Here is a 16,183-nt window from a genome sequence, read left to right as displayed (position 1 = left end):
ATGCAGGCAAGGAGCACAGACTCCATTTTGCTCCTGTTTCCCAGAGTGTAGCACTTCTGGCACCTCTGTTTTTTATCCTGCTGTGGGCATAGGAATCCTGCACAAAGACAGACAGCCCCCTTCCATGGAGGTACTACTCCATTAGTCCAATACCAGAGTAATCTGCACACCTAGAGTGAAATTCAAAGGGTTCTAGAAAAGAACCTATTTTCCTGGTTAGTTTCTGAACTGTAAAATTATTTGCTCATCACTGGTGTAGGCAGGAGCTGCAGTTGCTTTGCTGCTGCCTATTCTTTTGTTGTCTAGATGGCTTTTTTTTCTCCCTGTAGTAACACTGAAATACTGTTCTCATGTTATTCTGATAGCTCTGTTGTGGCTTTGAAGGTATAGGAACACAGATAAAACAACCATTGTCTGGAGAGGTAGTATTTTTTAATAAAAGCAAGGTGCTTTTATAAAAAATATATGCTTGTCTCTTGCAGGGTACTCCTTCTCTGCAGATCCTAGGAGACAGGTTTCACTTCTCTTCTGTGGTTGGGGTAGCAAGCAGTTGCCCGAGGGATGAGCAGAATCTGAGTTTGCTTACTCTGCAGGTTCACTGGTGACACAGAGCTGGGAGGAGATCCCCAGCCCTTCAGAAGGACCTCAACAGGCTGGAGGGATGGGCAGGGAACAACTGTCTAAAATTCAACAAAGGCAAATGCAGGCTCCTGCACCTGGGGAGGAGCAGCACCAGCACAGGCTAGGGATGGCCTGCTGGAGAGCAGCTCTGCAGAGAAGGACCTGGGGTCCTGGTGGACCAAAGGCTGTCCAGGAGGAGGACAGGCAATGGAGGAGAAGAAAGGCAATGGTGTCCTGGGGTGCATTGGGAAGAGCAGTGCCAGCAGGTCAGGGAGTGATTCTGCTCAGCCCTGGTGAGGGTCTCCTCAGTGCTGTGTCCAGCTCTGGGCTCCTCTGGACAGGAGAGACATGGTGCTCCTGGAGGGCAACAAAGATGATTTAGGGACTGGAGTATCTCTCTGATGAGGAAAGGCTGAGGGAGCTGGGGCTGTCCAGCCTCGAGAGGAGCCCCAGCTGAGAGGGGCCCTCAGGCCTGGGTGTCCCTGTGTGCAGGGAGGGCTCCGAGCAGGGCCCAGGCTCTGCTCCGGGGGCCCAGCAATGGCACCGGAGGAACGGGCAGGGACTGATCCCAGGAGGTTCCACCTGAATGTAAGAACTTCCTCACAACCTGCAGTGACCAGGACTGTCCAGGGAGGCTGTGGAGCCCCTTCAGTGCTGATATCCCAGAACCATTGGGACACCACCCTGTGCCATGGGCTCTGGCATGGTCCTGCTTGAGCAAGGAGGTGGGACCAGGTGACCACTGAAGGGATTCCTTCTTCAGCCAGGCTGTGAATCTGTAACCTGGAGCAGAACTCCAGTGGAATTAGGTTATACAGTGGGCATTATAGGTTTGATTTGTCATATCTGAAGGAAAAAGTGCACAGTTCTTTGAGGTTTTAAGTACCTGTATGAGGATTTGGGTATGTTCTGTATTTGCCTGATCTAAGCCACAGCTGCTTCTAGTCTTATCCAGTAAAATTTAGTGGTGAAAGGACCTGAGATGGTAAAGAGTGTGGTGGAGTCACAGCCCTGCAGGAGTCCAAGAAACAGCTGGATGTGACACTCAGTACCCTGGGTTAGTTGACAAGCTTGTGATGGCTCAAAGGTTGCACTTGATGACCTTGGAGGTCTTTTCCATCCTAAATTATTGTGCTATTATGTTTTCCTTTGCTCCCTCCATGTGTTTCTTTGTGCTGTTTTGAGCTTTTCAGATCACAGAAATACCCTGGTTGCATTCTCAATCAGCATGTTGTGATGACATTTGTCTGTGGAATTTTCAAGTCAGTTTGATGTTATTTTAATGCTCTACAGAGCAAGGTTTTGGAACCCTGGAAAATTATTTTGTTAAATATCTCCTTAGCGGGTCAGGTGGGGTTCATTTTTGAAATCACCTTAAAACTTGAATAAATATGGAAAGCGTTAAGTTGTGCAGGATTCCTGAGTTGGCAGCAATCCAAGTCAGTCACTTCATAGCCCTTTTCCCTGTAAATTTAGGAAGTTTCTTCCATCTTCTGGCAAATATGTTAATACCCTGTTGTGCTTTCAAAGAAGTTAAGTAAAGTACAGTTTGCAAAAATGTGCAAGATACATGTTTGGCTTTGATAAGTAGCCTTTCCACCAGAATTCATGGTCTTTCAAAAAGCATTTTCTCTGAAATTATGCTTTCAGAGTCTTCTTCCTTCCACTAACATATGCCTAACTACCGCTTAATTTGCAGTGCACTCCAAATTCCTGTCAGAGTAAATTTAAAAACTGCAGGTTTTACTTTAAAATTTGTCTTTTGATTGCCATGTCTTTGTTTCACCTTCAGTGGATGTCTAGCTACTTATTCGAGGGATAAAAAAGCTGTCTCTGCAAAAATGATGAGCTGAGTGAAAATTATTTTTTACTTTGCTGGTGTGTTAAGAGCAATTTACGCTGTACTTTGATATTCTTCCCACTCTTTTGGGACTTGCAGTCATTTCATTTGGATGGAGGAGGGAAACACTGATTTGAGGGAAGTAACAGAAAATAAAGCAGATGCAGTTGAGGCTGTGTTGCAGCCTGTAGGTTCTCTGGGGTTTGGAATTCTGTGCTTAGAGTGCCATGAAAAGGCTGCTGGGAGATCATATCCCAGGCCAAATCCTGGAAAGCCATGAACAATCAAAACAGAAATTAAATATACCACACATCTGGATTGTAGTCAGAATGCTGAGAAATGCTAGCCTAAATTATCCTCCATTTGAAATTCATACATAGACTATCTCAAATTTAAAATTCACTGTAGAAATTACAGATTTTTATGGAGAAAATAAGTTTAATTTCTATCCTCATAGCTGCTTGGGCTGTTAATTGAATGACTGAGCTTTACTCTTGTGCTTTAGGTTCTTTAAGGCACCGCTGTGGCTGTGAAAATGGATATAAATTACAACAGTGTTTAGAGAAAATGAATTCAGGGTTGCCCAATCAGCTGTGTAGGCTATTACCTCATCTGCTGGGTCAGCAGTGAGCACTTGCTCTTCTCATATATTTATTACAAAATCATGGCAGTATTTATTTCATTCATGTTTGGAGTTTGTTGTTTTCTCTGTTTATTGCTGTTATGGTCTCTTAATTGCATTTTTGTTGCTGTAGCCTCCCTTTGTAGATGTATGTTTGTGATGCATAGGAATATACCATTACATCATTCAGCACTTTGGAAGTAACTGAAAATATTCTATCTACCAAGGAAATCTCTGTTGAAAACACTCCCATGTCAGGGCTTGATATTTCTTCATACGAACACATGCTTCATGTTAGGAACTACAGGGGAGTTTTATCTGACTATGGTATGAGTTTTTGCCTTACATGTCTGTCCTTCTGGACAGACCTGTTCTGTCACAGACAGACCAAAAAAAACCCCTTTCTTTTGTCTGTCGGCCTGTGTGCCTTCATTTTTGGAATAGGTTGCGTGTGGCAGCTGGGAGAAAGGGAGAAGTGCTGAGTGCTGGCTGCCTGGAACCTTGCATCCTCCTATTCAATGCTCTTGGAAAGGGGATTTTTTTCACCTTTTACTCACCCAATATACAAAGCTGAGGAGCTGTTCCCTGGACCGCACCCTGGGATGAGCAGCATTCACAGTATGTGGGGCTGGAGAGGGAAATTCCTGAGGGAATGTTTAATTTCCACCCTTGGCGGACTGACAGAGTGGAGCTCCTGCTCTGACACACGTGGGGTTTGTGCTTGTTCTGTGTGGAGTCCTGGTACATGTGAATTACTGCAAGTTCAGTGGAGCTCTTGCATTTCTTTGATGTATTGAGTTTGAATGTCTGAATTTTAAGTAGGAGTGGGAGGAGTGATTTAAACAAAACCGTGTAGCCTGTGACCCACCACTTTGCCAAACTCGTTGTGAAAGACTTGCCCGTTTTGAATTCTGATGTAGAATCATTGCTAATTTATCTTTAGCAAAGTGCTGTAAAACAACCTCCTCTTCACTGGAATATTTGGAGTGCAGAGTCTGCCAGTCAGTTGTATCTACAAGTGTCCTCCTCAGGCTTAATGAAACCTTGAAAATTCTCACTGCTTGAGTGGAAGCTTTGCTACTAAACTATTTCATGAATGAAAAAGTCAGGCCATTGACTTATTAATATCCATAAACTTTTCAGTTGAATCTTGATTTGATTTATGAAAGATTACAAACTTCACAGGCCTCCAAGATTTTCCTACAAAAGCTCAATGAAACTCAGAAGTTCTGGTAAGGTTTCTCTTTGGGATTTAACTCTGACATGAAACACCCAAATGTGCCATTGCTTTGCTGACAAAAGGGAGAAGCTGAATGATAAAGAAGAGGATATGTAGGCTCTGGCAGTCCAAGACAGAGTCCCATTTGTTTGTGGTGAAAAGAGTACAGAGCTATGTTGAAAGGTATGAAAATGTAAGTAAGACTACAAGAGGGGGTGCTGTTAAAAGGAATCTGTTTAATCTGCTTGTTCTCTGCGTATTCTAGAGTCACTAAAATCTTATTTACTGGGGAAAAAAGAGCACCATATTGTTGCTAACTTGGTTGTTAGCAGTGGGATGATCTAATATCTGCTGTTTCTAGGCATCATGAATGGCATTGTCAGAGGACCAAGACAAAAATGGAAGGCCTAGGTAGTCCACTTGTGTAGTATCTTTACTACTGATACAAAAAAAGAGAAAAGAACCAAATCTGACTTTCTAATCACAGGTCGTATTATAAGAGATTCTTGCCTAGGGGAAAAAACATTTTCTCTAAGTGTGATTTTTTTTTTTTTTTTTTGGCTGGAGAAAGAATATTGAGAAAGAATATATTGTACAACAGTCAAAAAGTCATTCTGCAATCATTTTTGCCTGCCCTTTAAAGGCTATCTAGACGTGTGGAGAGCAGCAACACTTGAATATCTCTCTGTAATTGACTTAGAGAGCTCTAAAAAAAAAAACCCTAGTGATCCTTTGGGAAGATGTAACCCAGAGGCACAGTTGCATGTAGGGACAGGACAGGAGGGAATGGCTTCCAACTAACATAGTAGGTTTACATTGGCTACTAGGAAGAAAGTCTTCACTCTGAGGGGGGTGAGGCCCTGGCAGAGGGTGCCCAGAGAAGGGGTGGATGCCCCATCCCTGGAAGAGTTCAAAGCCAGGTTGGATGGGGCTCTGAGTAACCTGGGCTAGTGAAAGGTATTGAAACAAGATGACTTCTAAGGTCTCTTTCAGCCCAGGCCATTCTATGATTTTATATATCTCTTATCAAAAGCCAACAACCAACCTGTGCTGTCTTCCATGAGATCCAACATGTGAATAAAGAAAGCTAAAGGAAAATTTAGAAGCGTAATTTTGGGGAGTATCAAAATCAGACAACTCAGTTTTCAAAAGGTGAAAGGTTATGACAATTCTTATATGACATATCTTGGTAAAAGGATGAAAAGTAAAGCAGCAGAGTGAGTATAAGAGGCAGAATGGAGTAATTTTCTCAGCCAGAGAAACAGGTCTGGCCTAAGGATATCTTTGGAAATGCTGCATGGAAACTGCAGCCATCATGTTTGAGTGTTAGTGTTACATGTTAGCAAGTACTGAGAGTGGGTTCAGCATGAGCCTAATTAATGACTTCTCATCCCTGCTGGGGACTCAGCTATTCCCTGCTGGTACACTCCAAGCTGTTTGCTCTTTTACCCCATCCTCTTCCCGGTCACAAGGCTCAATGTTTGCTGATAGGAAGCTGTCCCTCCTCAGCCTGGCCATTAAACTGGGGCTGAAGTAGGCCCCAAAAACAAAGTGGAGGGAAAGGCTCTAGGCTCAAGGAGCTTGCTGTTGTGTAGTGCTTATTACTCAGGGAGTATTCAATCCATTCCCATCGTGTTAACAGCTTCCTGCTGCTCTGGATTTTCATTAGTTTGCCCTGGATTTGCAGCAGGTTTGGGAATTGCTTTAAGTGAAAAATAAAATTGGTTTTAGCTTGATAGGAAGCACAAAACCTACTTGCTGGGTCTGACAATACCTTAAAAATAACAAAATAATATGGTGTCCTAGCAGCTACTGTGATTTCACTGAACCATGGAATCATTAAGGTTGGAAAAGACTTCCAAGGTCATCAAGTCCAACCTTTGACCAATCACCACCTTATCAATTCAAGCATAGCACTGAGTAATTTCTTGAACACCTCCAGGGATGGTGACTCCACCACCTACCTCCCTGGGCAGTCCATTCCAGTGCTTAACCACCTTTCTGTGGAGAAATTCAATCTGGAACTTTATTTCCATGGCTGTTTGTTCAGCTGGCAGAAGAGAGTTGCAGTTTATTGAAACTTTTCCTTGTCTTCTCCAAATTGCAGCCTCGAGCAGAGGGTGGCACAGCATTTGTGTTAGGCTCTTTCCTCCGGGGATGTAGCTACACCTGGCGGGGAGAGCCGGGCCCCAGAGGATCCCAGAGCTGTCCAGGGTCCTGACACGTAACAAACAGCACCCAGGGAGTGACCAGGTGGCCCTGGCTGGAGCAGGAGGTGCGCTGGGTCATGTGAATTCCCTGGTGCTGAAAGCAAGGGAAGCGCCGAGTCAGTGAGGAAAGGCTTTTGTGTCAAGTCAGATTTCAGATCCTAAAGCGCAGTTGTGCAGTCTTGGTCTTGGGTTGGGTCCCTCAGGCCTGCACTGGTTGGCTGCACTCTCAGTAGGGGATTGGGCCCCAAAAGTACTGTCACAGAATCACAGGATTGTTTAGATTGGAAAATACCTCCCGGAGCATGGATCCCAATCTTTGAATGATTTCCACTTTGTCAGCTAGACCAGAGTACTGAGTGCCACATCCAGGTGTTTCTTGGACACACTTTAAGGATGGTGATTCCCCCACCTGCCTGGGCAGCCCATTCTAGTGCCTGGCAAACCCTTCAGTGAAGAAATTCATCCTGATGCCCAACCTGAACCTTCCCTGGCACAGCTTGAGGCCATTTCCTCTTGTCCTGTTGCTTATTACCTGGAGCAAAGCCTGACCCCCACCTGGCTGCATCCTCCTTTCAGGTACTTGGGAAGAATCAGAAGGCTCCCCCTGAGCCTCCCTTCTCCAGGCTAAGCACCCCCAGCTCCCTCAGCTGCTCCTCACAGGACTTGTATTCCAGACCCTTCTCCAACTCTATTGCTCTTCTCTGGACAAGGCTTCGTGTAAGCTTGCAAAAAAATGACATTTTCAGATTGCTTCTTAGGGAAGCTATATCCTTATATAATGAAATGGCACTTTTCCCCATTTAATCTTATGTTGCTAAGTGTTTTATTATTGATGTAGAAGTGACTGCTGTTCATTCAAATCAGTCATGATAAGTTATTCATTAATTATTCTCGTGCCACTATGTGAAAATACATTTTAAGGCATTTTGTTTTCATTACCAGAAAAATAAATAGCTAATGGAAACTTCATTGGTTCTGTAATTGCAGTAGTTATTCCCCCATACCTCCTTAGCCTTCTAAACTTCTGTTTTCATAACCTTTAGACATGACATTGCATGGCACTGCACTTCCCTCTAATTGCTTCCTTATTTGGTAAGCATGGCTTTTAAAACGCGTTGGTAGTCACTCATTATGTGCAAATCCTTTGATGCTGCTGACCTCCTTTCTGACTTTCCAGCAAGGGCTTTTAACCTTGGCTCTACTTCTCTGCAGAAAGACTGCCCTGAAGAAAGTGTTCTAAATGCAGACCTGTACCATTGCCTGATGTCCAGTCCTTGAAAGTCTTTGTGGTGTTCTCTTGGTGTACTGTTATTTGCTTTTCAAGTCTTGTGTGTCAGCTTTTCATGTCTTGTAAGTTGCATCAGCCAGATCATGTGCCATACCGTTTTCTGCGTGAAGGACAGATTAAAGGTGTAAGATGCAGGTTGATACATTGTTAAATAACCTCAGTATCTGTTATAAAACTTGGAGTTTTCAAAGTTTGAAATTTGTTTTAGAAGTTATGTTTTGCCTCCTTGTCTATAAGGTAAGTGAAACTTTCTTAAAGGCTTAATTTTTCTCATTAATAGAGGAGAAAAAAATAGAAGTGTGCAAGTATTAACATAAGCAGTCTTTCTGTGCTCCTGAGAAACCAATCTCAGTGTTTAAACTCTGCTCAAACTCTAATTGAAAATTTCCTGGACAGCTCAATCCTTGCTACTTGTCTTTGATGTCCTTTTAACCAGTGAATCTCAAAAGATGTCAGTGATTCATCTGAACTATTCAGAGGTAACAGAAAGGCAAAGATCACTTGCTGATAAGAGGATCTTTTCCTTGCAGAGGTTCATTGTCTGAGGTACTGTCAAAATGGAAGTGTGTTGCTCCTTTGATACCTCCCATGATAACTAAATCTGTATTGTGATGCCTAAATAAGTTGATCAATTACCTCTGCTGTACCTGCTTATTCATATCAATGGGATCAGGAATTCAGAGATCCATTCCTTTCTCTAAGTGTTATTGTCCTTTCTGCAAGTAGGATTGAAAGCCCTTTTTATTTTTTATGAGCTGAAACTACCCCTATTTATTGCATATTCTGTGTCTTGCTAATAAGATTTTGAGGAACATGAAATTATTGATAAACCTTTTGTAAAACTGGGAAAAGTAAACAGTACCCCTTCCTGAGCAATAGTTGGTCTTGCAAAATCTCCAGATATCTTCCTTGCTGACTGTGTTGTCCCACACTGCCACAAGAGAACAGTTCAACATTCTTTGCTCATTCCTGCACCAGACATAAGTAAGCAGATACCCTGCAATTTTCCCTATTCTCTTTTGGTTTCTGCTTGCCACTCAAACTGTGCATCTGGAAATCACTGGGAGAGAAAGTACAGGCAAAAGTTGGAGGATTTTGTCATTTGGCACTCATATTATTTGGTTTTGTCTTCGTTTCTCTACCAGGAATGTAAAAGTTATTTACTTTAAACAAAGGTTTTTGTGCATGAGAGTTGCTGTGTGCCTGCAGAGAGCAACTTGCTCAGCCAGGATATTGTGCACTGCAAGGCAGGAGATTAACTGCCTTGAAATTTATACTGCATTTTCCCAGACCTGCAAGAAAAGTCGTTAAACTATCATAAGATAACTGCTTGTGTTGTTTAATAGATTTGCATGACATTAAAAATGTAGTTTTCCACCCAGAAGTGATGACTTGTGTTCATCCTTGTTTCCATGCAACACACAGTCACAACTTGAAAAGGTTTTGGTGCACTTTTTTTGGCTTAAGCTTGGAGCATTTTATGAAAGCAACCCCGGTGTTCAGAGGTCGATACACAGCTTTTTCTTTTCTGCTCAGACTTGGAGCAGATTGAGAAACAGGGAAGTAAGTGCTGGAATACCTGCTGTGTTCCGACGTGTTTTTCTGCCACCTGGTGCCAATGATCTGGGAGGCTGTGTAAAGGCTGGACAGTGCCTGCATTTAACCTGAGCCAGCTGCAGTGAGAGGGAGGCTCCTGTGCCCCTGCCTCCAAAGGTGCTGGCAGGGCAGGGCTGGCAATCCCACCCAGGGGATTGGTGTCCTCCTCGTGGCATCTGGTGCTGTTAGGAGTTCAGGGAAAAGGGAGGATTGGCTGACTGTTCCTGTGGATGCTGGTAGAGTTCAGTGCTTTCCCTCTGACTCAAGGTTTAGCCTTATCATGCAGGATTTAAACAGGAAATCAGAGGAATCACTCAAGAGTATGAGAAGGGGGTAAGGGAAACCAACAGAGGCAGTTGTTTATGGATTCTGGTCATGCTGTTCCTGAAGAAATTTGTACACTATTTTTCTATTTCATACCATTTACATGGGACTGGGTGACTCCACAGAAGATTTAAATGCAGCTATTTAGGAGGCAACATAAGTTCTGCTTGAGGCTTCCCAGTTGTGGAAATATTTGAAACAGTAGCATCTCTTGGAATAAGAGAAACCCTCCTCACCCCCACAGTATCACCAGATGATATTTTCTTTTTATAATTTTTAATCCAAAATTTGGGGTCCTAATGCATTGCAGGTCATAAAGTTTGGATCCAGAAATCTTGCAGATTTTTGGAATTTCTCACCTATTTATTCTTTTAGTCCTGTCAGGGAGAATACCCTTGACATTGCCAGAGCAGTCATTGTTTAAAATACTGTCTATGATATTCAGTCAATAGTCTGTTCCAATCTACAAATGTGCTTTTTTTTGGTTTATTTTTTTTTCCATAATCCCCACACTGTGCTGTCCTGGCTGTATGGAGGCTGACTCTATTGAATTAAATGTCACATCAGCTATTTGAAATGTTCTTTTAATTCCAGGCAAGTGCTCCCTTGCAGTGACATCATGCTGGGTAGAAAGCTGTTAAAGATCACACCATTTTGAAGTTCCTACTTAAAGTACAGCTGGAACTAAAAGTGACTGCCAGCTTAGTCACTGCTGCTCCTGGTTTACGTGAATAATGTTAAAGTGTTCTCTCTTTAGCATGTGGCTTCTCTGCAGTTCATGGATCCTTTTGGCTAGCAGAGCTTTTCCTGCAGCAGCACAGCAATGCGTTTAGTCTTCCAAGTGGTCTTTTGTAGCCCGTGTTCCTGTGTAGGTAGTTCCTGAGGCTCTAATCTTGTGAAAAACAATACTGCCTAAAGCATGTATTTGTGGAGAGCACAAAGTTTGCATAAGCTTGAATGTGAATTCCACCTCAGGGCTGAATAAAGACATCGCTGTCATGGCTGAGACATGGGGACCTACAGAGGAGCTTGTCCCACCTGGACAACTTCTCTTTGGTACAAACACTCAGCTTCAGGTTTTAACATGTTCCAGCCAGCAGTGCCAAAATCAACTGGAGAAGGTAGCTGGAGATCCAGTGTGGGATCTCTTCTTTATCTTCTTTCATAGTCACTGCCACCATTTCTTCTTGTAATAATCACATTTTAATCAGAGTCCCACCTGTTCCAGTGAGAGAGCGTAGGTTTAGACTAGATATGTGGAGTTTGAGAAGTATTTCTGTGAGGGTGGTGATGCAGTGGAACAGGCTGCCCAGAGAAGTTGTGGGTGCCCCATCCCTGGAAACGTTCAAGGCCAGGTAGGTTTGGATGGGGCTCTTAACACCTTGGTCTAGTGGAAGGTGTCCCTGCCCAGAGGTGTTTGAACAGGATGATCTCTGAGGTCCCTCCCAGGCCAAACCATTCTGTGATCCTGTGCCTGTTACCTTGCTACCCCTGGGTCACTCCTTGCTCTGGGCTCCTGCGCCTGGTTAGGATGGAATTGGCAGCTGGCTGGAGAGGACCAAAGGAAATGGGAAGAACCAGAGCCCCCCCCATTTCCCTGTTGGGACATGCCTTCCCTGGCACTGCTGGGTTTTTGTGGCCGAGCTGTCATGTCTCACAGCTCTGCAGGCAGCACAAAGGGCTGTCAGACCAAACGTGACCTGCAAACAATGGAGAAGGAGCCACTGCCACCCTGCAGTGTCTGGCAGTGAGAAAAGGCACCGGCACTCTCGGGGTCTAGCTGGCTCCTTAGGAATTTCACCACAACCTCACCCTTCTCATCAGGATGCTGCCTTCTCAAAAGGGACAGCAAAATTACAGCATCTCTTTCAAATTCAAAAGGCTTGTTAAAAGATAAATGATTCTAATTTATGTTCTCAGCGTTTTCAATGATTTTTGGATCTTCAGCATTAAAGCAGAGGCTGAATACTGGAGTTTCCCCTGTTTTTCCAGTAAGACCTTGGTTTCTGATTAAAGTCTTTGGCAGCGAGTGGGCAAAAAATTAGTGCATTAACAACCTAACAATGGAATCAAAGTGATTTAGAGTAGCATTAGCTAAAATCATTTTTGTTAGTATGTGTAATGTTCTTTTAACTGATGACAGTGATTTATTTCTACTTAGATGAATGATGAAACTTAATCAGTGCATTGCTTGAGAGATGCTGTGTTAAATTAGTCCCATATTCAATTGGGAGTTTTAATCTATTGCTCTGTATGGTTATTTGTCATTGAATTTGCAGGGGGATGTGCAGGTTCTTCTTTTGTTTACATGAATATGAACTGGAATGCCTTCACTGATTGTCAGTAGAGTTTCATGGTTTAAAAGGGGGAAAATGAGACAATGGGGCCTTCCTGTCTCTGTTTTTTTTGGGAGATACCTTTTTAAAAAATGCCTTATGCAATTCATTTAATAAATTACTTATGTTTACAAGGGAATTCATCCTGCTTATTTCCAATATGTAAGGTATGCTATTTAAAAGTATTTGTAAATTCTATGGTAATATATTACTCAATAATGGGGATAAGTTGGTGGTTTTCTGGTACACTTTTTCTATCAGACTAAATAAACTGAGGCTGTTTTTTTTCCAGTCCACCCACGAGACTCTGGCCATTCATAAAAATTTTATGAATGAAGGAAATAACGTATGTGGTGTTGACAATAACTGAGTTTCAGGAAGCTAATATTAGTGGAAATGCTTTTGTTACAACTATCCTGCCTAAAGCCAGCATTTATTAGGCTAGCTTTGAATTCTAAGGAGAAAAACAGCTGAGCTTTTTGTGATAATTTAGTATAAATGACAGCTGGGCCCTTTAATGTGAGAATTTACACACTGTCAACTATGAACTGATAATTTGCCTAGCAAAGTGTTGTGATGTGGAATGTAAAGAAGGAAAGCAATAGAAGGTTTTGTGGAGAGAGGGAAAAAAAAGCCATATATTTCATAGTTGCTTATGGGTAACACTTGAGTCTAGGACTTGTATCAGTCTTGTGTGACCAGACAGTTTTGTGTTTATTTGGACAAAGAGCTCCTGGAATGTCCCTGCAGTCTCAGCAAGAACACAGATCTGTGAACTGAACTTCTGAAACAAAGTCATGTGCAAGATAACAAATGCAGGGTTCTCTCAGTTCATCCTAAGTGATTGCTCTTCTTTAAGCTCAAAGCACCTGAAATGCCACCAAGCAACAGAGACAGTTAATTCTTTGGACTTTGCATCCCCTCTACATGCTGGTAATGGCATTGGAACGTTGCCTTTTGCTTAATGCCTGTAAAGTTTAAAAGTGTGGTCTTCTGGAAAACAGGCCACTGAACATTTTAAGCTAAAGGGTGGTGTGTGGACTCTGTCTGTGCCATGTCCTGACTGTTCAGGACTTTGCTGGGGGAGGTAAAAGTGTCTGTGGGCACGGTGGCTTTCCACCAAGAGCTGTGTTCAGCCTGATTTTCTTTCTGTGTGCATAGAGCAAGTGGATCTTCACAGGTTAGGCAGAGGGACAACCACCATGATGATACAATCTGCCCCTTCTGCTTTCCTTTGGCTTTGTCACATCACCCTGTCAGCCCTGGTCTTGTTCTTTTGCTTCTTAGACTCTCTGAAGTGATACCTAGTCCAAGATGTGATCCAAACTTGGGAATTATTTTGTTGTTAATCAGTAGCTATACTTTGGGAGGTGTGATTGAGTAGTTGCATTGTGAAAGTTGTGGAAATTTATAGGCTTGGCTAATCCTTTCTTTTAAGGGAAAGGGAGTGCTATTCTGAAATGAAAAGCCTGTTTGGGCAAGAGCCACCAGCAGTGAAGTTAACAGGACTAAGCAGTAAATGGGAGGAAGAAGAATTAGAATGGTAAGCAAGAGATATAGGTAGTAAATAAGGGTTTGATTAATGAAAAAATAGTGTGATTTGGAACCTATGTATGTTGATGCCATTGTTTGTTAAAATGTAGAAATTGTCTATTTACACAAAGTGTGGGTTCCCACTGTGCTTCCTACTTTGTACAAAGTAAAATAAAAAATAAACTACCTCACGTTGGTGTGAGAATTTTCTGTACACACCAGGTAGCAAGCCTGTGTTCAGGATAATAGAAGGACAAGAGTTACAAAACTTCATCAGCTTTTGGAAACCAAAGTGCACATGCAAATGAGAACTGGTATTATCATCTCTGACCAGAACAGGAAATAATCCTCCCTTGAAGCACAGCAAGTCATCTCAAACAATATTAAAAGCTGTTTGCAACTGACAGAATTTGGAAGCATTTAACAACTCCTAAATGTCTGTTTGGGGGGTCTAAAGGCACAGAATTTATGTGACAGTGCCCACTACTCTTAAAAGCAAGAGTTAATGTCTGCCACCTTTGCGGTTTGGCACAGCCTTGTATAACCAGCTGTCTTGGAGGGAGCTTTGATGTGTCTTTAGGAAAGGTACTGTTATTTATAGAACACATCTAGTCTGCATTTCCTCTGCTTCCCACCCCCATGCCTTTACAGAGAATGTGAGTTCTCACTAGATCAGGGTCATCTCAGAGATGGCATGTCCTTTGAATCTCAAGATATGCTCCTGGTTCAGTAAGTGTAAGTTAAAAAATCTTCTTGAGAAGGCAGATACAGGACAAGAATGCAGCTGCATATTCAGTATTGCTCTGCTGTGCTATCAGTACATTCCTACCCATGGCTGGCTCTCAGGACACTAAAATTTACTTTTCTGCTTAAGCCTATCTTAATCCAGAGTTAGTTTTTTCATTAAAAAGCAGGTTGTGACTTTATGCTAGCTGAATGGAGTCTATTTTGCAGAGAAAGGTAGACAAAGCAAGTAAATCTAGGAAGAAGAGAAATAAGACAGCAGGAATAAGTTCTAAAAATGCACAGTCTGTGCTGGAATCCTGGCTCTGCTTTCTGGACCATGTCCTGTATAGCAATGCCTGGTGAATATATATATATATATATGATGCAATGGCAGATGTTGCTCTGTACATGCAAGCGAGGCCACCCAGAGAGAATTGTTCTGTGCTGCATCCTCTCTCCCTGGCATCCCTGTGCTCTGAGGCCTGTGCAGTAACTCCTGTCTCTGCTGCAAAGTCAGGCTTTGACAGGTTGACAGGTTTGATAAATAAAAATCTTGGAATTTTTTAATTTTTTTTTTTTTTTTTTTTTTTTGCTTGAGGAGAATATTAACTCTTGTATTTTAGACAAATCACATTCTGTAACTAAATCACACTGCTTTAAATTCACATGTCTCTTCACCACCTTTTGTTTCATATCCTGGGCTACTATGAAGTGCTGCTTACACGACTGCCCCAAGCTCACAAGAGACTTGGGGCTAACAGGAACATATCCTGTCCATATTTTGAGATCCTCTGGAATGAGGACTATGCAGATCTAATCTGTTCCTGTGTTTGGTGCACAGGATCCCATGACCATTTGACTTGCACTTTCATGCCCTGTTGAGCAGCTACAAGAGCTCCTCAGCTAAAATAGTCCCATTTTAATTTATGCTAATACTAATTTGTAATGTGTCTGGGCAACTGGCTGTTTAAGGAGCTGCTGTCAAGCTCTGAATATCTTTGCCTACGGCTCTGGATTGACCTGTCCCAGCAACACAACCATGGAGAGAAGCCAGGGTGACTCCAGATTGTCAGTACACTTCTGTCATCACAGCATTCCCTGTTCCTTCCTTTCTTCCTTCCTCAGAGGTGTCTTTTGTATATCAGCTCAGGAAGATCACTCTCAAGGATTATGTTTTCCCTGTTTTCCTGGTTGTCTTGTTTTCCCTGTGTCCTTGCAGCTTGCCTGTGAACTGCCTGACTTTGGCCAGTTCTGCATCAGGACCAGGCAGTTTTGGTTTTGCAGAAAATCATCTTCTGTATCACGTTTGTTGCATCCTGGTTTGGGGAGTGGGGATCAGCCTGGTTCTACATGCACTTACCAGCTAATTTCTGTACTTTTTTTTTTTTCTTTCTCTTCTAATTCTCCTTTTTTCTTTCTGTCACTTTGAGCCCTAACACCTCCCTGGGTTCTCCAGGAGTGGCTGCTACAAAGATGTTTGTGTTCTCCTCTGTAAAACTGGTCTTGTTTTGTGTTGCTAGGCTACTCCCTTCCAGCTGCCACTGAAGAAATGTTCCGTGGTGGGAAACGGTGGGATCCTGAAAAAGAGTGGCTGCGGCAAACAAATAGATCGAGCAGATTTTGTCATGCGGTAAGACAGAAACCTTAATGACACATTATCCCCCCCTTCCACCTGCTAAGCCTCAGCTTTTCAAAGCTGTTCAGTTGGCATTAATCAACGATCATTTGCCTTGTTGCCCTGCCTTTGCAGGATGCTTTACACAAGCAGTTTGGCTCAAAGTGTGAGGAGAGGCAAAACAGGAGTTTTGGCTTGGTTCTGCAAGGGGATATGGGGTGAGGGGACAGCGTGCTGGTCAGTAAAGTTGTGA

The 16,183-nt window shown here is 42.8% G+C and overlaps 1 protein-coding gene across 1 annotated transcript in view; it reads left to right on the top strand.

Moving 5' to 3' along the window:
* The window catches only part of ST8SIA1 (ST8 alpha-N-acetyl-neuraminide alpha-2,8-sialyltransferase 1), a 97,216-nt gene that overhangs the window by 38,102 nt on the left and 42,931 nt on the right, over positions 1–16,183 (top strand). Inside the window, exon 3 of the mRNA XM_053942980.1 lies at positions 15,836–15,945. Coding sequence (XP_053798955.1) covers positions 15,836–15,945 — 110 coding nt within the window. The remainder of the gene's footprint in view (positions 1–15,835; positions 15,946–16,183) is intronic.

The sequence above is a fragment of the Vidua chalybeata genome, chromosome 5, assembly GCF_026979565.1.
Source record: "Vidua chalybeata isolate OUT-0048 chromosome 5, bVidCha1 merged haplotype, whole genome shotgun sequence".
In the NCBI taxonomy this organism is placed as follows: domain Eukaryota; kingdom Metazoa; phylum Chordata; class Aves; order Passeriformes; family Viduidae; genus Vidua; species Vidua chalybeata.
Note: the sequence above shows the minus strand (reverse complement) of the source record. Positions and strands in the feature narration are given on the sequence as shown.